The following is a 24,826-nucleotide window of genomic DNA, read 5'->3' as shown; positions in this document are numbered from 1 at the left end:
TTAGTGTGTTCAATATTTGATTTATTAAAAGAGATAGTGTCAAAAATATCACTTTTTTTTTCTTACTTGGACTATCATCGACTATTTATCAAAAACACACCTCGAAGTTGAGTAGTGTTTGAATATAATTCTCAAAAGGCACTTGACAACTTAATTTGCCCATACAAGTTCATTCACATGACAGTTGACTTGTTATTTTTGAGGGTAAATAGTTTATGATAGTTCAGATAGAAACTAAAAAAAAAAATACTTCAGTTGTGTTTTTAACCATTATCTTTTAATTATTTTTAAAATAAATTCAATCAATTCCGCTAATTATCTGCGTGTAGTGCTATTAGGTACTATTTTTAAGCAAAAAGGGAGTGTACATCACGCACCTTCAAATACTAGTCGAGATGTGTTTTGATAAATAGTTAGTGATAGTTCAGATAAAAAATACAAACACTTGACCGTTCACGAAAAAACTCGTAAAAATGTAATACTTCAAGTGTGTTTTTGACCATATTCACTTATTAAAATGAGCGTGTTTACATATATGCATACACCTTAGATCCTTTCTTCTACTGCGTTAGATTAAACCTTTGAAATGGTCATCAAAATTGAAATTTCGTTGCATCATTTGGTTTTGTATACAAGCTTCGACAAATAATTTTTCTTTGGTTCAGCGAATACTTTTTAGGATCTCAACATTTATAGTACACCAGGAAAAGCCTAAAATCATGCATCGTTGCCAACAACTCCTCTCAAATCTCACCATTCATCACTCTATATAAACCACAGAGCACCTCACACACCACACCAGTAACCAAAACTGAAGTTAGAAAACTTGTTTTGTGTAACAATTTGAAAATGGGAAATAAAAGGACACTACTACTTCTAGTGCTAGTACTTTTCTCTGCACTAGTGGCCTCCGTCGGTGGCTATGTATCGGAAGGGAGAAGGAGAGAAAGAGAAGAAAAGGAAGAAGAAAGCGACCAAAAGACACAAGGAGAAAAATGGTTCTTGCTACGCCACTTACACGATGTTGTGAAAATTGATGCTGGGTCTATGAGATTAGTAAAGGGTGGCTATCGAAGGGGCTCATTTCTCCATAGCCCATAGCCCAATGCATATTGGTTTCATCTCCATGGAACCCAATAGTCTCTTCCTCCCTCAATATCTTGATTCTGATCTTGTGCTCTTTGTTCACCATGGTAATTCAACTTCATTTTCTCTCTCTTTCACTAAATCTTTTCACTAGTTTCACTTCTTATATACCGACCTTGTATAAAAAAAATCATTTAAGTTTTCTAAACGATAGCTAGATAGCCTTTCATTAGAAGCAGGACTAATAACTTGGAAAACACTAACAGGTTAAAATAAACGGGTAGTGTAAAAATCAAATTATAAGCCAGAATGTTCATTTTCTATGAATTGAATATAGGGGAAGCAAGAGTTGGACACATCTACAAGGATGAATTAGCAGAAAGGAGTTTGAAGCATGGAGATGTCTACATAATTCCTGCTGGATCAGCTTTCTATTTGGAGAATACAGTTAAAAACCAAAGACTTCACATAATTTGCAGCATTGATATTGCCTCGGAATCCATGGGATGGCATGCTTTCCAGGTAAGCTAAGTTGGATTCTCAAAAAATGATCATTTAATCCATTTCTTGTTTTTGGTTTATAGTACTTTTTCTTCCCAAAGCTTCGTAGTAACTCGTGTAACTATTTTTCAGTCTTTCTTTATTGGTGGTGGCATTTATCCTGCATCTATTCTTGCTGGATTCGATCATACCACATTATCAACTGCTCTTAACGTGAGTATTTCAAGGAAATTTACATGTTCTTACTAAATTTGTCAGTGGAAAGAACTGAATCAAGATTATGTAAAATTGCAGGTCTCGACAGCAGAATTAACCACGTTCTTGACCAGGCAATCTTCCAGACCAATTGTGCATTTATCTGGTTCTCATCACACAAACATTTGGACCAAATTCGTCGCCCAAGAACCCCACAAGAAATTAACTCACCTGAAGAGGATTATGAATTTTGGAGAAGAAGCTAGCCCAAAAGAGGAGGAATCAAAATGCATATGGTCATTAAGGAAATTTATGTTTAATTTATTAAACAGAAAAGATGTTGTCAAGAGAGTGAATCATAAATCTCCATCAACTTACAATCTCTACAATAGGAAGCCTGATTTCAAGAACAATTATGGATGGAGCAAGAAGTTGGATGAGTCTGATTATTCTCCTCTACAACAATCTGGCAATGGCGTTTATCTTGTAAATCTATCTCCGGTAATGATCATTTGCACGGCCTGACTTACTTGTACATTTTGTCTCAGGCTATTGGTGACCTCTAGTCTAGAATCTGAGTAGACATGTCCAAGTATAGTGACTTGTATGTTTTTTTTCTTGTTTACATGTTTTATCTATGCTTACTTGTAAATGTAGGGATCCATGGTGGCACCTCATGTTAATCCAACAGCAATAGAGTATGGACTCGTGTTGAAAGGGACTGGTGGGATACAAATTGTGTATCCAAATGGGACTTTAGCCATGAATGCGAGAGTATGAGAAGGGGACGTTTTTTGGGTGCCAAGGTACTTACCTTTCTGCCAAATTGCTTCAACAAATGGCCCGTTTGAGTTCTTTGGCTTCACTACCTCAGCAAGAAGGAACCATCAACAATTCTTGGTGGGTAAGAACTCACTGATGCAGAGCTTGAGAGGGCCAAAATTTGCAGCTGTATTTGGAATTGATTAGAAAAGGCTTAAAAGGATTACTAATGCACAACATGAACAAGTCATTTTGCCATCATCATCAGCTACTCCTGGTGACAACGTGCAATTCATGAATTTTGATTAGTTTAGTGGGAATTCTACTACGTAGTTGGTCTAGTTGAGTTATGGGCTTATGGCATGAAAGCTCGATGCCAGTTTTGGATCTTTTTTCTTTTTTTTTTTTTGTTCTATTCTGTTTTCCTTTGATGCGATCTGATTTTTTTTTTCCTCGGCAGTCTTGTTGGACACAAGACGCGTTGCCGTTTTGAGTTGTGAATAAGAAGGATTGGTTTTTTGACATGATTGAGTTTGTGGTTCGAATTCTGTTACCATTTGTAAGAAAAACTGGAATTTTTGTTTCAGACAGTATTAACATTCACAAGCTCATCATAATCATTAAAATAGAAGGATGCACCTGACAAAATCAAAGAAGCACCCCACATATCAGCACCCAGTTATTTCTAGCTTTTCAAATAAACCACATTATGTATAAAGATGAGTTCAAGAATCTCATTGATTCAGGAAATCTTTTTAACATTCACCACCAGATTATACCACCAACTAGAAAAATCATTAGTTGAATGTATTTCGGGCCAAATTACTGGAGTCGTTTTCAAGACTGCTATAAACCTAGGACAACAAAAGAACATATGTTCTGGTGGTTCCTGCTTTAGACCACAAACAAAACAAAGTATCATCTTGCAATCTTAATCTCCTATGCCGATCTGAGGTTCGGGACCCTAAATTAACAGGGCATTGGTCTTTTATCGGAGAAGACATCAAACTAATCTTTGCTTACATTAGATAATTAAACTCAGTGGTGGAGTCAGAAATATATATATATATATATATATATATATATATAAGGGAATTCAAAATATACTAGAAAGTCTTGCTTGAGATTTGCAAATGCGACTAAAATCAAGTTTGATCCCACTTTACCACTACACTAGGTTTTTCTCTAATATTTACTTAATTCAACAGTTTATAAAACATTTTACCTTATATGTACAATATAATTTTCAGCAAAGGGGATTCAATTGAACCCCTATCCTCTTACTGGCTCCGCCCGTGGATAATTGTATGATTCAAGTGATCAACATATTAAAAGGTTCAGTTTCGTTTGCTTATCTTTTACACTAAATTTCCATTTTTTGCATGCTTGTTAATTAGTATAGGTACGTTACCTCATTAAGATTGGTAAACTAAGCCCCCTTTGATTATATTTCTCTCTATTGAATAATAAGAAGGCTGTATACACTGTCTAGCAGCATAAAAAAAAGTATACCCTAGGGGATAACTTTTTTTTTTAAAAAGATTACTACTCCCTCTGTCTCAATTTATGTGGCATTTTTCGCTTCTCGAGATTCAAACTGTATGAATTTTGATCAATATTTTAAGATATATTTTTTTACCAAATTGATATGGGAAAAGTTGTAACTTATAGTATTTTTCACGTAGTTTTCCAATATACAAATTTAAATCTTAAAATATTGAGTTAATCTAATCCAATTTAGCTTCAAAGTTTGGTCAAATTGACTCTCGAAAAATAAAAAGTGCCACATAAATTAGGACAGAGGGTGTTACACAACTCTAATGAGTCAACAGAGCGGAACACATATGTCAGCTTTGACTAAGCCCAATCGAATCGAATTCACAGAAATTTTGGCCCAAAAAAAGGGTGCGTCAAGCACTGAGCTAGCTCAACTTATCGTGGCTTAGTTTAGAGAGAGGAGCTTTTTATTTCCTATAAAAACAAAAAAAAACAAAAAAAACTAATAATAATATACTAATTAATAATAATGATAATAATAATAAAGATAACAAAGGCTCGTTCAATACGCTAACCGAGTATTTTGCGGCATTTTGTCATTGATTTAATTCAAATTTGCTAACCGTGTAATTTTTTTTTTCTATAATCGGTTTGAACACATTGCCTATATTTATTTTTTATCGTGATCAATCCACAATTGAAGACAGTCACATCCATTGGTTATTAAACACTTGACATTGTAAAGAAAATTATATTATTACTATGGCAATTAAAGCTTCATTGTCAATTTTTTATAGAAAACGCTGATTGGTAACCTTAATACAAGTGTAAAAATTAGTATATACATCTTAAAAGTTAAATCCGTTCTTTTAGTGCGCTAGAGTAGCCCTTTGAAGTGGTCGTGAAAATTGCAATTTTCGCTACGTCATTTGGTTCTGTATACAAACTTCACCAAATGATTTTTTGTTGGTTCAACGAATATTTTTCAGGATCTAAACGTTAAGTACACAAGAAAAGCCTACAAATCTTGCATGATTGACAACAACTCCCCTCAAAATCTCACAATTCCCTCTATATAAACAACTATCGGTCCTTCACTCTCCATTGTACCATACTCATTACAGAAAACTTAGAAAACATTCTTCTTTATTACAATTAGTTGAAATGGGAAAGATAAGGACACTGATGCTTCTAGTGCTGGTACTTTTCTCAGCACTAGCGGCCTCTGTTAGTGGCTACGAAGATGAAGGGAGAAGGAGCGAAAGAGGAGAGGAAGAAAGTGAGCAAAAGACTCAAGGAGAAAAATGGTTCTTGCTACGTCACTTGCACAATGTTGTGAAGACTGATGCGGGGTCTATGAGATTGGTGAAGGGTGGCTATCGAAGGGGTTCTTTTTTGCATAGTCCAATGCATATTGGTTTCATCTCCATGGAACCTAATAGCCTCTTCATCCCTCAGTACCTTGATTCCGATCTTGTCCTCTTTGTTCACCAGGGTAATTAAACTTCATCTTCTCTCTCTTTCACTAGATTTTGTGAAGAGTTTAACTTCTATGTTTAAATGTAAATCATTCATTAAAAGTGGGATCAGTAATGTGGAAAATGATAAGATAGATTATCTGCTAAATATTTTGAAGTATATGGATAGCATAAAGTTAAATCCTTTCCTTTGAGCCAGAATATTCAGTTTTTATGAAATGAATACAGGGGAAGCAAGAGTTGGACACATCTATAGGGATCAATTAGCAGAAAGGAAATTGAAGCATGGAGATGTGTACACAATTCCTGCTGGGTCAGCTTTCTATTTGGAGAATAGAGTTGAAAATCAAAGACTTCAGATAATTTGTAGTATTGATATTACCTCAGAATCCATGGGATGGAATGCTTTCCAGGTATCCAAAGCTAATTTCTCAAAAGTTGGTCATTTAATACATTTCTTGTCTTTGGTTTATAGTCCTTTTTCTTCCCAAACTTTGCAGTAACTCGTGTAATTTTTATTTTCAGTCATTCTTCATTGGTGGCGGTCCTGCATCCATTCTTGCTGGATTCGATCATACCACATTATCAACTGCTTTTAATGTGAGTATTTCAAGGGAATTTACATGTTCTTACTAAATTTGTCAGTGGATGACGATTATATAAACGACAGGTCTCAACAGCAGAATTAAGCACGTTCTTGACCAGGAAAACTTCCGGGCCAATCGTGCATCTGTCTGGATCTCATCTCACAAACATTTGGTCCAGATTCTTGGCTCAAGAACCCCACCTGAGACTAGCTCACTTGAAGAGGATAGTGAATTTCGAGGAAGGATCTAGCCCCAAAGAGGAGGAGTCAACATGTTCATTTAGGAAATTTTTGTTTACTCTATTAAACAGGGAAGACGTTGTCAAGAGAGTGAATCACAAAGCTCCATCCACATACAATCTCTACGACAGGAAACCTGATTTCAAGAATGACTATGGATGGAGCAAGAAGTTGGATGAATCTGATTATTCTCCTCTAAAACAGTCTGGCAATGGTGTTTATCTTGTCAATCTATCCCCGGTAAATGATCTGCACTTACTGACTTAAATATTGTAAACTTGCCTCATACAAGTGGTGACCCTTGGTCCAGTAGTCTCATATCTCCTCACGTGAAGGCAAATCTGAGTTGATTTGGTCCATGTATTGTAACTTATTAGTATATGTTTCTTTTCTTGCTTACATGTTTTATCTATGTTTCTTGGTTAATTTAGGGATCCCTGATGGCACCTCATGTCAATCCAACTGCAATAGAGTATGGAATAGTGTTGAAAGGGACTGGTAGGATCCAAATTGTGTATCCAAATGGGACATTGGCCATGAATGCTAGAGTACAAGAAGGGGACGTTTTTTGGGTGCCCCGGTACTTCCCTTTCTGCCAAATTGCTTCAACTAATAGCCCATTTGAGTTCTTCGGCTTCACTACATCAGCAAGGAGGAACCATCCACAGTTCTTGGTTGGTAAGAACTCATTGATGCAGAGCTTGAGAGGTCCAGAATTTGCTGCTGCATTTGGAATTGGTGAGAAAAGGCTTAAGAGGATTGCGAATGCTCAACGTGAACAAGTCATCTTGCCATCATCATCGTCGGATTCTCCTCTGAGGATGAACATGGGTTTTTATTAGTTTAGTGAAAATTCTAGTACGTAGTTGGTCTCGTTGAGTTATGGCATGAGCTCAACGCCAGTTTTGGAACTTCGTTTTTCTTTTCTGTTTTCCTTTCATTCGATTTGAGTTTCCTTGGTCATATTATATGATGCAAGACTCATTGTCCTTTTGAGTTGTGAATAAGACGGATTGGTTTTTTTGACATGATTCTATTTGTTGTTTGAACTCCATTAACAAAATGTGATATTTCAGCTGTTATGTGGTTGGTACTTGTTGGGTAACTGAAATTAATTCAAAGGATATAAGAATCTGTAGAAAAGCGACTCGTGGACCAATGCTATGAAAGAAAATACTAGTATAAAGACATAAGTCCTAAATGTTAGAGCCTATTTAGTGAAGAAATATTGACTACTGTTTTCATCAAGGCCAATTTCAGTTTCAGGCACATGATCATTTCTTGACAACAGCGCACAAGTATAAGCTTTATACTGATCAAACTACTTTCCACCATTAAACCTTGAAGAAAAAATGATTATTCAAGCTCAATTTTACTCATCCTATTTGAATTAATGTTGAAATGCAGTTCTTGTACATTTGCTTACAACAGTAAATCCTACATCATTTCAAAATTGTCTTCATTAAAAGCCTAAGGCCTACTCTGTGAGTAAATTTAACATAATGTAGGTATTCCAGAGATTAGATTGTAACATTTCTATACTCTAGTGGCACAAAGAGCATCCAACATGGTGATAATACTCGCCGGTCTCGGGGTCAATTTCGCCCTTGGTCACTATACTTATGTATCGGTAGGGATGGCAATAGGGTGGGGCAAGCCTTGACCTGCTACCTGCCCGTTAAGCCCCGTTTATGTTATCTTTCTCCTCTTTATTTTTCACTTTGCTGCATGGATTTATGTGTAACTTCTTTTGATATTTTTTTTTACGAAAAAGGGCCAAACATACCCCTGTACTATGAGAAAAAGTTTAAATATATCTCTCGTTATCTTTGGGATTCGAATATCTCGGTTATCTTGTTGGATCAAATATACCCCTCCTCCGTTAAAGTTGTCCAAGGTGGACATCCAATCCTACGTGGCATGCCACCTCAACGCCCCTAACTCATTTTATCCCTACCCTTTATTTGTTCTTCCACCACTAAAATTTCTTTCTCTCCACCACCGTTGCCACCATTACCACCACTAAAATTGAAGATGAAGGTAGAAATGAACCAACTTTTTTTTTTCGGGCACAAATCAATTTTAGACCAAACTTTTTTTAATCATTAAACAAAAAAGTTAAATAAAAAATAATAAGTTTTCTATTTATTTTATTAAATTAAGTAGGCGTTTGGCCATAGATACCAAAAACAAATTCACTTTTTTTTGGAATTTTTGAAGTTGGAGTTGTGTTTGGCCATAGTTTTTGAAATTGTAGTTTTTGGTGAAATGTAGTTGTAAAAAAGTGAAAAAAAGTGAATTTTTTTGAAAAATAAGTTTTTTGAGTTTTTGGTATTCCGGAATACAACTTCAAGTTGTATTCGGAATATTTATGGCCAAACGCCCAAAAGTGAAAAAAGTGAAGAAAAAAAATCCGGAAAAAAGTGAATAATTTTTATGGCCAAACGACACCTAAATTAAATTATCATTTCCCTTACCTTCCTCCACCACAACCCATGGTGCACCATCAGCGCCATCTCCACCCCCACCCTACTTATTCTCTTCTTTCTCCAACCTAGATTTTTCTTCACCTTTAGACACACACACACTTTTGGAAAACCTCAAGAAAAGAAAAAACTGCACTACACATTCATTGTTTGAACAAATTCTCGATCAAAATTTTTAAAATTAAAGTATATTGCCAAATCAACATCCATTTTGCAGTTGAATGTATAAAACGTTTTTTTCGTAGTGTTTTCATTGTTTGCCAGTCTGCCGATCTACCACATTGTTTCCCAAACCACAGTCACCAACTTTGGTGGCGGTAATGGTGATGGAGGGGGAAAATTTTTTAGGGGAAGAACAAATTGAGGGTAGGGGTAAAATGGGTTAGGGGCGTTGAGTGGCATGCGACGTGGCATCCAACTCATCAAATGTTAGTGCCACTTAAGATAGGATGTCCACCTAGGACAACTTTAATGGAGAAGGGATAAATTTGATCCAATAGTATAACGACAGGGGTATATTTGGACTCAAAGTATAACGAGGGGTATATTAAACCTTTTCTCATAGTACAAGGGTATATTTGACTCTTTTCCCTTCTTTTTTTTTATCGTTTGGTAGTTTAAAATGGAACTAGAATCACATAGAGTTCTAACCTTTAGCTCTAAATCGCAAAACATTGGAACTTTCTAATAGAACATACGGAAAGAATTCCTTACCCTCTGTTTGGATGGTTGTTTCCCGTGGTTTATTAATGTACAGTATGTTATGGTACAGTATGGTGTTGTATTGTATTGTACTGTATTAATGAACACAATATTTGGATAGACTGTATCGTTTGTTGTGGTTTAATAACATTTGTAGTGTTTGGTTTGACTGTATGGTATTGTATAATAACTTTTAAGTTTACTAAAATACCCTTAACTTTTAATTAGAAATTAGTTTATATATTAAAAAAACTCAAGTAAAGAATAAAATAGGAACTTTAAAAAATAAGAAGGTATTGGGTGGGGGTGCTGGAGGGGTGGATGGTGTGAGTTGGATGGTTGTGGGATGGGGGTGGGGGTAGTTAGTGGTAGGGTGGGGGTGAGTGGTTATGGGGGTGGGGTTGGGTGGTGGTGAGGGGTAGTGGGTGGGGGTGGTGGAAGGGTGGGTGATGTGAGGTGGATGGTTATGGGATGAGGGTGGGGATAGTAGGTGGTAGGGTGGGGGTGAGTTGTTGTGGGGTGGGATTGGGTAGTGGTGAGGCGTAGTGGGTGGTGGGGTGGGCAGTAGAGGAGTGGGGTAGTTGGGGTGGGGTGGGGTGGGGTGGGTGGTAGGGCGGGGGGGGGGGGGTGAGGTATAATGAAAAAAATGAAATACGTATGCAAAAAAATCTTTAAATCTCGTGGTTACAAAAATTAGGACTTTTAAATGGTTATATAGCAAACTGGGATGAACCACGGGTTTACAACACCATACCACATAATTTCAAGAACAATAGAAATAATCAAACAAACATGATTTCATAGAAAACCATACATTAATAAACCACGGGAAACCACCATCCAAACAGGGGGTTAGAATCAAATTATACAGTTGTACTGACCAATAGAACATGGAGAGGATTGACTCAAGTGGGAAAAGAAAAAAAGAATCAAAACTTTGTACCTTCGAATTGAGAAGAACGTGGAGAATCCAAAAAATTTCGTCAAGAAAGTGATTTGGGTGGGATTTTTTTTTTCTTTCCAGTATTTGGGTGGGAATTGACTGGAAGTAAATTTGGATTTTCTTGGACAGTTTTGGAGACTCGTGATTCAAACTGCGTCAAAACAAAAAAATAAACGGGTCAATCCTATTTTGCTCGACCCGTCCTGCCCAATTAAAAAATTTCAAAAATTTAATTCTACACTGCCAGGGTGAATTGATTAGATAACCCTCTACAAAATATAATAGATCCCTTTGTGTTATTTCAGAATCTTCCATATATATAATTAATGGGTCATATAACTTTATTCATTTTGTAAAGATCTTTTTTAACTAATTTCCTCCATTTTTTATTTGCTCATGTGCCCTGCCTCGCCCTAACCCCACCTCGAGGAAATTAGTTAAAAGGGATCTTTAGAAAATGAATAGAGTTATATCACCCTTTATATATATGAACCATTCTGAAATAACGCAGATGCGATTTTTTATATTTTGTAGAGGATCGTTTAATTAATTCCCCCCTCAGCTGCCATCCCAGACCCCAGTATCAGTAAATCCATAAAAATATTTTTCTCATATCACAAAATTATTTTTTGTCTCACTATAGAATTAAACTATGGGTCAATTGTCCTAAAAATACAATTTGTCGGGAAGTTTCCGGCCTGGAAAATGACACAACACCAATCTTTGATTATTATTTTTTTTCCAAAGAAAATCCAGCTTGTCACATCGATGTACTCCAACCCTAGCTATTTTTTGTTTATTTTTTATCTTTTACTTATTAAAATTAAATCAAGCCATCTTTTACAATCCCAGACGACCTCCGCGGAACGTTACTTGTACTCATGGCTCCGATCAATCTATGCTGGCATAGAAACAATATAGGGCCATGAAAAGGACATTCAGGTCACAAGTGTATTTTTTCCTCCTTCTTTTCAGGGTATTTTGTCATAAATATAAATTAGATATGCTAACCGTGAAAATAATTAATTTAAATAATGGGTTAGAACTTAATTAGGACAACTTTCTTTCGTCCCGTTTTACGAGATCAATCTACAATTACGATTGACAGTCACATTAATTGGCTTTTAAGTAGGTGATATTGCAAACAAAATTATATTGTTAGTGCAAGGCATTACAAGTTTATTGTGAATTGCTTATAGTAAATGTTGATTGCTTAAAGGTAATAAAAGTGTAAAAATTACTCTACTATACATATAAACTTTTAAGTCCATTATTTTGTTGCGCTAGAGTAGCCTTTGAAGTGGTCATCAAATTGATAATTCGCTACATCATTTGGTTCTGTATCCAAGCTTCGGTAAATTATTTTTTTGTTCAACATATATTTTTCAGGATCTCAATGTTTATAGCACACCAAGAAAAGCCTAAAATTCATGCACGGTTGACATCATCTCCCTCAAATCTCACCATTCCCTCTATATAAATAGCTAGACTATGCACCTAAGTCACCATTGAACCAAAACTGATTAAAGAAAACTTAGAAAACTTACTTCTTTATTACGAGTTGAAATGGGAAAGAGAAGAACACTCCTGCTTCTATTGCTGGTACTTTTCTCTGCACTAGTGGCCTCTGTTAGTGGTTATATAGATGAAGAGGAAGAAAGTGAGCAAAAGACTCAAGGAGAAAAATGGTTCTTACTGCGCCACTTGCACGATGTTGTGAAAACTGATGCAGGGTCTATGAGATTGGTGAAGGGTGGCTATCGAAGGGGTTCGTTTTTACATAGTCCAATGCATATTGGTTTCATCTCCATGGAACCAAATAGTCTCTTCATCCCTCAGTACCTTGATTCCGATCTTGTCCTCTTTGTTCACCATGGTAAATTCATCTTCTCTCTTTAACTCGATTTTTTAATAGTAAAATGTCTATGTATAAGTTTTATCAGGATAGGTAACTTGAAAAATAATAAGACAGATTATCTGTTATGGCATGTTGAAATACAAGATAACAAGAATAGCATAAAAAGTTAAATCCTTTCCTTTAATGAGCCAATGAATACAGGGGAAGCAAGAGTTGGACACATCTATAGGGATGGATTAGTAGAAAGGAAATTGAAGCATGGAGATGTTTACACAATTCCTGCTGGATCAGCTTTCTATTTGGAGAATAGAGTTGATCAAAGACTTCGCATAATTTGTAGTATTGATATTACCTCAGAATCCATGGGATGGAATGCTTTCCAGGTATCCAAAGCTAATTTCTCAAAAATTGGTCTTTTAATCCATTTCTTGTCTTAGGTTTATTTTCCTAATTTTCTTCCAAAACTTTGCAACTTGTACAATATTTTGCAGTCTTTCTTCATTGGTGGTGGAACTTATCCTACATCCATTCTTGCTGGATTCGATCATACCACATTATCAACTGCTCTTAATGTGAGTATTCAAGGGGACTTAGCTTTTGCTGCTACCTTTAGCAGTGGAAAAGACTTCATAAGTGGGAAAAAACTAACCGAGTCAAGATTATGTAAAATGGCAGGTCTCGACAGAAGAACTAAGCACGTTTTTAACCAGGCAATCATCAGGGCCAATCGTGCATTTATCCGGTTCTCATCACACAAACATTTGGACTAAATTTGTAGCCCAAAAACCCCACCAAAGACTAGCTCACATGAAGAGGGTTGCAAATTTTGGGGATGCAGCTAGCCCAAAAGAGGATGAATCAACATGGTCATTGAGGAAATTTTTGTTTAACTTGTTGAACAGAGAAGATTTTGTCAATCGAGCGAATCATAAAGCTCCATCAACATACAATCTCTACAACAAGAAGCCCAATTTCAAGAACGACTATGGATGGAGCAAGAAGGTGGATGAGTCTGATTATTCTCCTCTAAAACAATCCGGAAATGGCGTTTATCTTGTCAATCTATCCCCGGTAATGAACCTCACATATTCAAAATCATGGAGTTATCTCTTTCTTTTTGAGAGGAAAAAGTCTATTTCCTTTTATTTTACTTCGCACCCATGAACTTAAAATCCTCTTAATTACCTGTTCTATATGTTTTTCTTTGATAATGTAGGGATCCATGGTGGCACCTCATGTTAACCCAACAGCAATAGAGTATGGAATAGTATTGAAAGGGACTGGCAGGATCCAAATTGTGTATCCAAATGGGACTTTAGCCATGAACGCGAGAGTACGAGAAGGAGATGTTTTTTGGGTGCCACGGTACTTCCCCTTCTGCCAAATTGCCTCAACAAATGGCCCATTTGAGTTCTTCGGCTTCACTACATCAGCAAGAAGGAACCATCAACAGTTCTTGGTGGGTAAGAACTCATTGATGCAGAGCTTGAGAGGGTCAGAATTTGCAGCTGCATTTGGAATAGGTGAGAAAAGGCTTAAAAGGATTGCCAATGCTCAACATGAACAAGTCATCTTGCCATCATCATCATCTTCTCCTCGTGACAAGACAATTACAGAGCCAGAAAGGAAGGAGATGGCCAAGTTGGAAAGGATTATCGGGAGCTTAGGCAATGACATGTTCATGGGTTTTGTTTAGTTTAATTAGTTTAGCGGAAATGCTAGTCCTTAGGCTAGTCGAGTTTTGGTATGAAAGCTAGAAGCCAATCTTGGCGCTATTTAGTTCTTTTTTGGTCTTTTTTTCTTTTTTTCTTTTTTTTGGTTTGGATTTATTTCCTTGGTCATCGGACGCAAGACGTCATGACATTTGAGTTTTGAATAAGACGGATTCTTTTTTTATTCGTGTTCCATCGATGGCTCAAACTCCACTAATTAGAAACTTTTAGAGTTTCACTTGGTGCCTCTGGTTGGTATCTTGAACATGATAATTGAGATTAACTGAAAGAATTGATATCTTAAGAGTTTTAGTATTATAGATTTCAGTTCTAGATTACAAAATGGTATGTAAACTCTACATTGGGAAATAAATTTGCACAGTCGCTCCATTACAAATTTACAATAGAGAAAAGAATATTGACGCTCACTTGGATCACTGTATTTGAGATGTTGCGCTGCAACTAGCTTCTCATGCATTTGTTAACTTCTTAATAAAAGAAAATCTTAGAGTTAGAAGCTTACATGATACTCAAGTTTAGGTAATTGGCCGTCATAGTAACTCAACTCTATTTTGCGTTCTAAAAGTTACTCAATTTTAGGTAAGTGACTTCTATAGTCACTCAACTTTGGGTTGGCCTCCATAGTCATTTTAGCCGAAAATATAATTTCCGGTACATATTTAATGACGTTATAATTTATTTTAAAATATATCTTAAAAATTAAAATTAATAATTAAATTTATTTATTTAGGATTCAATTCATCATAACTACTGCATATAATACTAAAGTTTAGGATATTATTCATCATTAATACATAAAAATAAGGGAAAAAAAGGGTTCAAAACACACTCGGTATGGCCAAAGTTGTCATAACACACGAAAGTTGCGGGGGTCTGTGACCCCCCCGACTTATTTTTTGTGTATTATCTACGCTTTCAATGGACAAAGTCACCCAAACTCGTTTGAGTGTATGCACGCGCTCCACTACAGGAAATTTGATTTTTAGCTACCACTTCTTAACGAAGGGAGATGAATCCGGTCGTTATAAGTGCACTTATAGTGACCAAATTTTTTTTCCAATCGTTAGAGCTAATTTTTCTTTCAATTATCGTGCTTTTTGCTTTGTGCCTTTTGTGTTGAGTTTGTGCCTGTTCAAGAATTTATGCCTTTTGCTTTCCTTTGTGTTGAGTTTAAAAGATTTAATTATTCTTCAATTGGGTATTTTTCATTTCTCCACTTTCCAAAATTTCAAACCCAAAAAAACTCCATCGTCACGACCAAATCAAATGGGTCTTTTTCGATATTATATAGGATTTGTGACATTGTCGACATTGAAAACATGATTAATAATAGTGGATTAAGATAGTAGAACCATAAACAAAAACTCCATTAGGGACGTCGAGTTTCGACTTGAAGCTTTCGGATCCGGGTCTTCAAATTCGGATTTGATGAATAAAATTCTTGGTTGCTTGATTGTTTGAAGGTAACTCGAGCTTAGAAGACGTCGGAACATGAAGAAGAACTGAACGACTCCATGACTGCCATGAACAAAGCTTGAAGCTTCGAACTCGAATTTTCGAGTTGCCGCAAATGAGCTCCATTTCGAGTAGGTGATATATCAAAAGAACCGGAACGTTGAGAGGAATTCGAATATGAAATTTGGTGATGTTTGTTTGAGATTTGAAGTGCATTAGGATCAAATTTCAGTCCAATTCTCTATGAAGAAGATGAACGGTAATTTTACCCTTGATTTTGCCAAAGTTGCCATCACACACACAACTTTGCGGGGGTCCTATGACCCCCCTGGACTTATTTTTTGTGTATTATATACACTTTTATATGGAATCTTACGCGCTCAAAGAGAGTAGATACAATTGCTTGTACAGGTCACCATATAAAGGCGTACAAAATACACAAAAAATAAGTACAGGGAGGTCATAGGACCCTCGCAAAGTTCAGGTGTGTTATGGCAACTTTGGTCATAGTTTGAGTGTGTTTTGAACACTTTTCCCTAAAAATAATGAACTTAGACAATATATCTCAAGTACAATTGCAAGGCATAAATAATACTAATAATAATAATAAATTATTCTAAGAATATAAAATTCTATCAAATTAAATAAGTGAGCCAATAAATCCAATTAACAAGATTGTCAGCGATAACAACTGAAGTCTACAAAAAGTTACTGAAACAACACTAATATCAACCGTAGTAGATTTAACCATTTGACAAAAAAGTTAATACCAATATCAACTGTTACATGTTGCTATTAACAGTTTGTACAAAAAAGACACCTTATATACTGTGTCATATTAACATTCAGCACAGATTTAATTAAAAACAAAATCATGACATTATCTTAACACTTCCTAGACTTTTTCATTGACACCTTGCAATATTACTTGCGATATATTGTTTAGGTTTATTATTTTTCTGTATTAATGATGAATAATATTATAAACTTTAATATTATATATGCACTAATTATGATGAATTGAATCCTCAATAAATAAATAAATTTAATTATTGATTTTAAAATTTTCAGATATTTTTTTAAAAATAAATTATAATTGCCACGTCATTAAATATGTACCGAAAATTATATTTTCGGCTAAAATGACTATGAATGTCAATTACCCAAAGTTGAGTGACTATAGAGGTCACTCATCCAAAGTTGAGTGATTTTTGGAAGACAAAACAGAGTTGAGTGACTATAATGGCTAATTACCCAAAATTGAGTGATCATATAAGCTTCTAACTCGAAAATCTTACATTGTTCAAAGCTGCAGGAAGAAGATGACGAGAAACGTTTGTGGACTAAGATGGAAATTAAAATCTAGGACTTGACATTTATAAGTTTCGCAAGTTAATACAGTACTATAATAATGATTATAATCACAGTTTAATGTTTATAGATATTTCTTAAATTTTTACATATGTACAACGTCTGAAAAAGCTAACTTGTTATGAGTTATGACTTATAATAAGCACTATGACTACCTATTACTTTAAGTTTTTTTCTTGACGACGTTGATTTCATAAATTCCACGAGCCTTAAAGTTCATTTAGGGCCTGTTTGGAAAGCCACCCAGGTAATTGGAATTGAGTGTAATTACACAGTTTGGCCTATTTGTTTGATCACGTAATTACACAGTTAGGTGGGAGTTGGGTGTAATTACACTCTCCAATTTTCGGGGGGGGGGGGGGGGGGCGTGGGGGTGAGAATTGGGTGTAATTACAATCTGTAATTACAGGGTTACTTTTTAGTTTTTTTATTTTTATTTTTTTAATTTCTTTTTATTTATATTTATTTTTTATTTCTATTATTTTAATTTCTTTTGATTTATTTTTTATATATTATTTTAATTTCTTTTTTATTTTTGCCTTTTAATTATTTTTACTTTTTAAAATGTATTTTTCTTTTTATATTATTTAGTTTTCATTTTCTTGCTTTTCATTCCAACCTTTATTTCTTGCAATTCCATGTAATTGCTCGTATTTTTTATTTTTATTTTATTCACTTAGCATAACCGTGTTATTATTCTAATTTTTGAAACTACACCTCTTAATATTAGAGAGAATGAGTCATTAACAAACTTGGCATATAACGAGTGACGTTATTAAAGTAGAGTTTCGTTGTGAATGAGGTTACAAACTTATATTTTCCCTTTCTTTTGAATTATTTACTTAAGTTACGTTGAAACTTATTTGTGTAATGTTGGAATTTGACATAAGAGTATTATGTTAAACTTTTAGTATTATGTTAAACTTTTTCTTTTGGATTTTGAATTTAGGTTATATTTTCAATTTTAGGTTAGTTGCTTTCACATTGCATGTTGTTTATTTTTTCTTATATTTGATGAATTTTTTGTGTCAAACATTTGAAAAATGTTATGGCATTAAATTTATAAATATTATTTTTTAGTCAAACATCCAATCCATGAAGTTCTCACAAAAAAAAAAAATCTTCTTTTAAGTTTTATAATTAATTAAAATTAAATATTATTATTGAAAAATATATATCAATTATTTTTTACAATATTAGTTACAAATATATGATTATTAATTAATATATTTTCAAGAAATAATGTGTTATTAAATAGCAAATTTAATATCATTTATGAAGGCAAATATTTTTTAAATATTAATTTTAATTTTTTCATAATTAAAATTTATTTTTAAATTAAACTAACTGTGTAATTACACTTGTGCAACCAAGCAACACGCTTGTAATTACACTGTAATTACGTTATGACAAATAAACAAGTCGTTGTAATTACACTACTGTGTAATTACTAGGTTGTGTAATTACTACCCTAGTAATTACACCAATTCCAATTACCAGGTGGCTTTCCAAACAAGCCCTTAATTCCTTCAAGTAAAAGTTACATTTATTTTAATTGGAGTTCAAGCATATAAATACTATTTTCTCTGAGGTTTTGGGATCGTAGATAACAGGGCAGTGGTGTTCATGGGAGTAGACATGAATTATTGTCTGCATTACATTAGTACGTATTAGATAAGCATAATGTACAAGTGATCAACAGAGTAGAAGAATCAGTTTTTTTTGTTTTTGTTTTGGTTTGTCATCTTTGTATCCATAAATCAGAGTAAAGAGCTGAAATACAATTAAGGAGACATTCAGGGAACGCACTGAGGAATATCAGTTTTTTGTTCACATTTAGGTATAGTAGTCCTACTTTCTTTTCAAATATGTGTTTACTAAAATCACATGTTGCAGGCTTAGTTGTTTGCCAGTATCATCTGGAGAACCTGCCTGACATGATTCTTTTGGTGCCCTACCTAATATTGGTGGAGGCTTCAATTAAGAAATGTTATTTGTTAGGTATATTGTTGGCTATTATTGGAAGAGACCAATTTTAATTTGCCGTCTTCTTTTTAGAATATGTTGCCTGCCTTTTCTTTAATAGAAACGTCCTTTTACAACAAAAGATGGAAAAGAAAATTAAAGGATGAGCAAGTATGCTAATAATTGCAAATTATAAAAGTTTACATAGGCGACATTCGAGATCCCTCATATGGTTACACCATCCTTCTTTATTTTGTTACAAAAAAGTAACTTTATTATTGCTATTTCACACCTAATTAATAGTCATCTTAGCTAGAAATTATTTTCGGCAACATCAAGCAGGGCATCAAATCTAAAACATAAAAAACCACCCACATGGACAAAATGAATCCAAAATTAATAAAACCTGACCAGATGGCTTTCATTTTACAATAATAGAGGATTCATTTATTTTACCAAAAATCTTTTCTTCTTTTTTTCTCGGTCCTGGATGAATAATTTATGCAGGACCTTGTAAGTTGCTTCTTTTAGAAACCAGAACTCATAAATTCAAAATCATATCCACCTCTATTTATACATATTTTTTTTTAATGTGGTGAAAGTAATGGGACCCTAGATAGAAAATAAAAAAGGCAAAGAAAGCCAAAACCATGATAGTAAGATTTAGAATATTTGGATTGATTATAAAGTTCTTTATAAAACGATTTGTTTTCGATTTTTTTTGCGTGTTTGGGTGATCAACAAAAGCTACTTTGTCTTAAAATAAACTCAAAAAATTAATTGAACATTATTTAAATAACTTGGTCCGCAAACCAAACATAAGTTTAAAAACAACTTATAAGTTTTTTTTTTTTTTCAGCCCATCCAAACAGGCTCTTAATTAAATTGTGCACCACGGCAAAGTTACAAAGATAAGGGTATGTAGGTAATTTGGAATAGTGCTGCATAGAAAGCCTACATACTCCACTATAAAAACTCTCGTAGTGCACTCACAAACCCTACTCTTCACTCCTTTTCTATTTGCTTCCCTCTTCTTAGCGGCTAGTCTTCAACAGAAGCTCTCTACTTTCGATTTCAAAAGGTAACCTCCATTCCTCATTTATTTACTTTCAATTATATCATAGCCGTCTCTATATATGCTAATCTCTTTCGATTTTGTGGAAGATAATATGAAATACTTGTAATACTGCATAAATCTTAGGTAGCTGATAATTTTTAAGGTCTATTTCTGTAAAATCCGGATATGATTGATAACAAGTCTTATACATGCTATGAGACCATACACTTGATGAATTTTGATGCTTAGTACTTGTTCTATGAGATATTTTACTGCAAAGGATATTATTAGATCTGTTTTTTGTAGTTCTAAAATGTGGATCTTTTCTAGGTATAGTTGTAGACCTAATTGTAAGATGAATCTACAAATGATTGACTATTTTCAAAGTAGTTTGATGAATCTATGCTTTTCTATTGGAAAGTTAGTCTATGATTTGGTTAAAGTAGATTCATTAGTGATTGCACCAAATAAGTTCTAGTTTTTATCATGTACTGTATATGAATGAGGATTGAGCTTTTAAATAAGGGAAAATTAGTATTTACGCCTTGTAGCCCATATTTTGAGTTTGTTACCCGGTTTAGCCCGTATTTGTGTATAAACACCATGTGTTGAGCTGTATATTTTTGAAAATTTCCTTTTAAATATTCTACTTACCCATCTATCTGTACAAAAGCTATGTTTATTATTATTATGTATTTGAGTATTTCCTGGGTTGTACGGAATACTTACTTTGTTGCTTAACAAAGTAATTATTCTAATTCTGTGTTTCTGATTGTGATTCATTTGATGTTATCTTTAGTTACTTGGTCAACATGGGTAAAGAGAAGGTTCACATCAACATTGTGGTCATTGGCCACGTCGACTCTGGTAAGTCTACCACCACCGGTCATTTGATCTACAAGCTTGGTGGTATTGACAAGCGTGTTATCGAGAGGTTCGAGAAGGAAGCTGCTGAGATGAACAAGAGGTCATTTAAGTACGCATGGGTGCTTGACAAGCTTAAGGCTGAGCGTGAACGTGGTATTACCATTGATATTGCCTTGTGGAAGTTCGAGACCACCAAGTACTACTGCACTGTTATTGATGCCCCTGGACACAGGGACTTTATCAAGAACATGATTACTGGTACCTCCCAGGCTGATTGTGCTGTCCTTATCATTGATTCCACAACTGGTGGTTTTGAGGCCGGGATTTCCAAGGATGGACAGACACGTGAGCATGCATTGCTTGCTTTCACACTTGGTGTCAAGCAAATGATTTGCTGTTGTAACAAGGTTTGCTTTGGAGACTTTTGTTTTGTTTTAGTTACTTTATAATAGTGGTTCATTGTTAATGAACCCCTTGTTTGCCTTGTGCAGATGGATGCTACCACCCCTAAATACTCCAAGGCTAGGTATGATGAAATCGTTAAGGAAGTTTCTTCTTACCTGAAGAAGGTTGGATACAACCCTGATAAAGTTCCTTTTGTCCCCATCTCTGGTTTTGAGGGAGACAATATGATTGAGAGGTCCACCAACCTCGACTGGTACAAGGGTCCAACCCTCCTTGAGGCTCTTGACCAAATTAACGAGCCCAAGAGGCCCTCAGACAAGCCCCTCCGTCTTCCTCTTCAGGATGTCTACAAGATTGGTGGTATTGGTACCGTTCCTGTCGGTCGTGTGGAGACTGGTGTCATTAAGCCCGGTATGGTGGTAACCTTCGGTCCTACTGGTCTGACCACTGAAGTTAAATCTGTTGAGATGCACCACGAAGCTCTTCAGGAGGCACTTCCCGGTGACAACGTTGGATTCAACGTCAAGAATGTTGCGGTTAAGGATCTCAAGCGTGGTTTTGTGGCTTCCAACTCCAAGGATGACCCAGCCAAGGGGGCTGCCAGCTTCACCTCCCAGGTCATCATCATGAACCACCCTGGCCAGATTGGAAATGGATATGCTCCAGTCCTTGATTGCCACACCTCACACATTGCCGTCAAGTTTTCTGAGATCTTGACCAAGATTGACAGACGGTCTGGTAAGGAACTTGAGAAGGAGCCCAAGTTCTTGAAGAATGGTGACGCTGGCATGGTTAAGATGATTCCCACTAAGCCTATGGTTGTTGAGACATTCTCAGAGTACCCACCATTGGGTCGTTTTGCTGTGAGGGACATGAGACAAACTGTTGCTGTTGGTGTTATCAAGAGCGTTGACAAGAAGGATCCAACCGGTGCCAAGGTGACCAAGGCTGCTCTGAAGAAGAAGTGAGGATGTTTTGATTAATTTCTTACATGGTTGATCTATTTTATTTGCATTAGATGTTCTCAATTTTGTTATGGACACTTCTCCATCGATGCCATTGTCATTTCATAGTTGCGTTGATGGGAGACACAGTTGGTACGATTTTCTTTGTTGCTGTAAAACGGTTTTAATTTATTTGGCATCGAAACGTTTTCCGGTCAAGCTTTTTCCTCTATAATGTGATGGCTTTGTTATCCTCATTTGCTGTTTGTCTTTGATATTTTTTTCCTACAGTTCATACTTGTTACCACAAGTAAATTTGCCCATTCCCATTCTTAAACTAGAAAGGTTTTTGTCCTTTCAATTTACAGTTCAATCAGTAAAAGCTATAGCCGGCGCATAATGCTAGTCTATTTCCATTCCTATATAACCTACCCCTCTGTACTAGTCTTGATTTCAAGCTGCTCTAGTTTCTAATCTGTGAAAATTGTTCTTCCGTAGACCATTTGCTTATGTTGACACAATGCTCGATTGAACGAACAATACACGGATAAGGAGTCTACGTCCTGCGTCATATCCTATTGTATCTTTTACCCAAACAGGTCCTTTGTTACTAGGTACGTGGGAATAGAGTACTACGTTTAAAGCTGATAATACAATCAACAATAGAGTAAGGTTACATCACAGGCCATCGCAGTCACATTCTAGTATTTGCCTCTTCTTTAACATAATCCTGTTGAAGCGTCATAGCTGTGAACATAATCCTCATTTGAGTCTAACAAAACATACCTAGTTTAATCCCACAGGTTTTGGGGAGGGTAGCGTTTACGCAGATCTTACTTCTATCTTGAAAGATGGATAGACACTTTTTCGATAAGACTCTTGGTATAACCCTCATTTGAGTATTTCCCTCTTTTTTTTTTTTTTTTTTTTTAACTTTCGTCTTTAGTCACATTTGAGTGAAATCCTCATTGGATTATTTGAACCGTATGACCTTTTTTGAGGATACTCTTAAAATTTCCTCCCCGTTAGCCAAGTGAGCTAAATTTCAAATTTAAAAGTAGTTTGATCATCGATAAAGTTATTTTTTTAAGACAATTTTCTTTCACTGGGCTAATGGGGCACTGAAGTTAAAGAGTGACCTCAAAAAAGGCCCATTTGTAAAATGCACCTAGTCATCGTTCACATTTAAAAGGGAAACGGAAAAGTAAAAATTAAAAACGAAGCTTTGAAAAATAGTTCGTTCATACTTCGTTATCTTTGGGAAGTATCTTGCTTCTGATTATCTTATTCGATTATCTGCTCTGTCCTTGATTCTGCATGGCATCATCTAACCCTTCAAAATTATTTTACCCTCAAATAATTTTTTACTCGCTAAAATAACTCAATCAGGCCGATTTTTTTCGGCAAAAATAATACGGATAATTTTTCCAAAAAAAATATAAAAATAATTAGTATTATTTTTTTTAAAAAAAAAAAAAATTCGGGTCGGATTAAGTTATTTTAGTGAGTAAAATTATTTGAGGGTAAAATAATTTTGAAGAATAAATGATGCCACGTGGGATTAAACAAAGGGTATAATTGAATATAGTATAAACATTGTAAGGTATAATTGGCCTAAAATATAGCGAAAAGGTATGGATGAACTATTTTTCGAAGTTCAGGGGTAATTTTGACCCTTTTCCGAAAGGGAAAAGGGTCAAATTTGCTTTCTAATTATGATTTATAGTTTAAATTTATCCTCCGTTAAAATTTTGATTTATATTTACTCTTTCCGTTAAGAAACTTGTTACATTTTTCCACATAACTAACAAATTAATGATTAGGATCTCATATTTATCCACATAGACACCATATGTATATATAATTTTTATTTTATTTTATATCATCCAATTAAATTTTACCATGTAAACTTTTTTTTTTTTTAAAAAAAGACATCATTTCACCTCTGAACTTGGCACGAAAACTCTCTTTAAAGAACTAAACTTAAATTGTATTTATATACTCCCTTAACAACGTTCATTTTAATTATTTTTCACCCTAAAAAAATAATATCACTCTCACAATGTGAGGTGTATTACACTGGCATCACGTTATTTTCACATCATTGCCACGTCATCGCCGTGTCAAACCATCACCTCCCCTCTTCTTCTCTGTCACTGTCACCGCTGTCCACTGCCGTCGGTAAATTTGCTAAAATTTAAACCCATTACTTCCCAATGTTCCCTCTTTTTCCCCTTTTTCCCATACTCCTACATACCTCAATTTTAACCCAAAACGTATGTAAAACCTCCTGTAATGGATAGTAGAACTGCTTTTTCGGATTCGAATGACATTAGTGGAAGCAGTAGTATATGCTGCATCACCAGTGGCATGACTGAATCTTTCTCACCTGAAATCACTTCCTTAAAAAATCTCTCGACTACTTCGCCGATGCAAAACTTGTGGTTCCTGGCGGTGAGGAAATTTCGGTACACTGGTGAATTTTATCGGCGAGGTTTTAAGAGTGTGTTAAGTGGGAAAGAGAGGAAAACAAGTGAGGAGTTGGTGGAAGTAAAGGAGTTGATGAAAGAGTATGACGTGAGTTACGATGTTGTGGTCAATGTGTTTGCTTATTTTTTCTACAGTGGCGGAGAAGAAGAAGGGAGGAGCGTTAGGGGTTTTGCCTGATTTTTTTTTACCAAATTTGAGTTTTGCT

The 24,826-nt window shown here is 35.1% G+C and overlaps 4 protein-coding genes across 4 annotated transcripts; all 4 read left to right on the top strand.

Moving 5' to 3' along the window:
* Positions 1–1,105: 1,105 nt before the first annotated feature.
* Positions 1,106–2,965, top strand: LOC132054024 (vicilin-like seed storage protein At2g28490). Its single transcript, XM_059446107.1, has 4 exons — positions 1,106–1,193; positions 1,424–1,608; positions 1,846–2,283; positions 2,440–2,965. Exons 1-4 carry the CDS (start codon positions 1,106–1,108, stop codon positions 2,560–2,562), a joined length of 834 nt encoding a protein of 277 aa, XP_059302090.1. The 3' UTR covers positions 2,563–2,965.
* A 2,190-nt stretch (positions 2,966–5,155) lies between these two features.
* Positions 5,156–7,402, top strand: LOC132054684 (vicilin-like seed storage protein At2g28490). Its single transcript, XM_059446657.1, has 5 exons — positions 5,156–5,536; positions 5,748–5,932; positions 6,045–6,119; positions 6,190–6,585; positions 6,777–7,402. The coding sequence occupies exons 1-5, from the start codon at positions 5,206–5,208 to the stop codon at positions 7,185–7,187; spliced, it is 1,398 nt and encodes a 465-aa protein (XP_059302640.1). The 5' UTR covers positions 5,156–5,205; the 3' UTR covers positions 7,188–7,402.
* Positions 7,403–11,970: 4,568 nt separating this feature from the next.
* LOC132052795 (vicilin-like seed storage protein At2g28490) lies at positions 11,971–14,256 on the top strand. The gene is made up of 5 exons (XM_059444479.1): positions 11,971–12,352; positions 12,536–12,717; positions 12,826–12,906; positions 13,010–13,405; positions 13,551–14,256. The coding sequence occupies exons 1-5, from the start codon at positions 12,043–12,045 to the stop codon at positions 14,028–14,030; spliced, it is 1,449 nt and encodes a 482-aa protein (XP_059300462.1). The 5' UTR covers positions 11,971–12,042; the 3' UTR covers positions 14,031–14,256.
* Positions 14,257–19,790: 5,534 nt separating this feature from the next.
* On the top strand, positions 19,791–22,350 carry LOC132052794 (elongation factor 1-alpha). The gene is made up of 3 exons (XM_059444478.1): positions 19,791–19,939; positions 20,715–21,189; positions 21,274–22,350. Exons 2-3 carry the CDS (start codon positions 20,728–20,730, stop codon positions 22,153–22,155), a joined length of 1,344 nt encoding a protein of 447 aa, XP_059300461.1. The 5' UTR covers positions 19,791–19,939; positions 20,715–20,727; the 3' UTR covers positions 22,156–22,350.
* The last annotated feature ends 2,476 nt before the right edge of the window (positions 22,351–24,826 follow it).

The sequence above is a fragment of the Lycium ferocissimum genome, chromosome 4 (assembly GCF_029784015.1).
Source record: "Lycium ferocissimum isolate CSIRO_LF1 chromosome 4, AGI_CSIRO_Lferr_CH_V1, whole genome shotgun sequence".
NCBI lineage: Eukaryota > Viridiplantae > Streptophyta > Magnoliopsida > Solanales > Solanaceae > Lycium > Lycium ferocissimum.
This window is presented reverse-complemented; position numbering and strand designations above follow the sequence as displayed.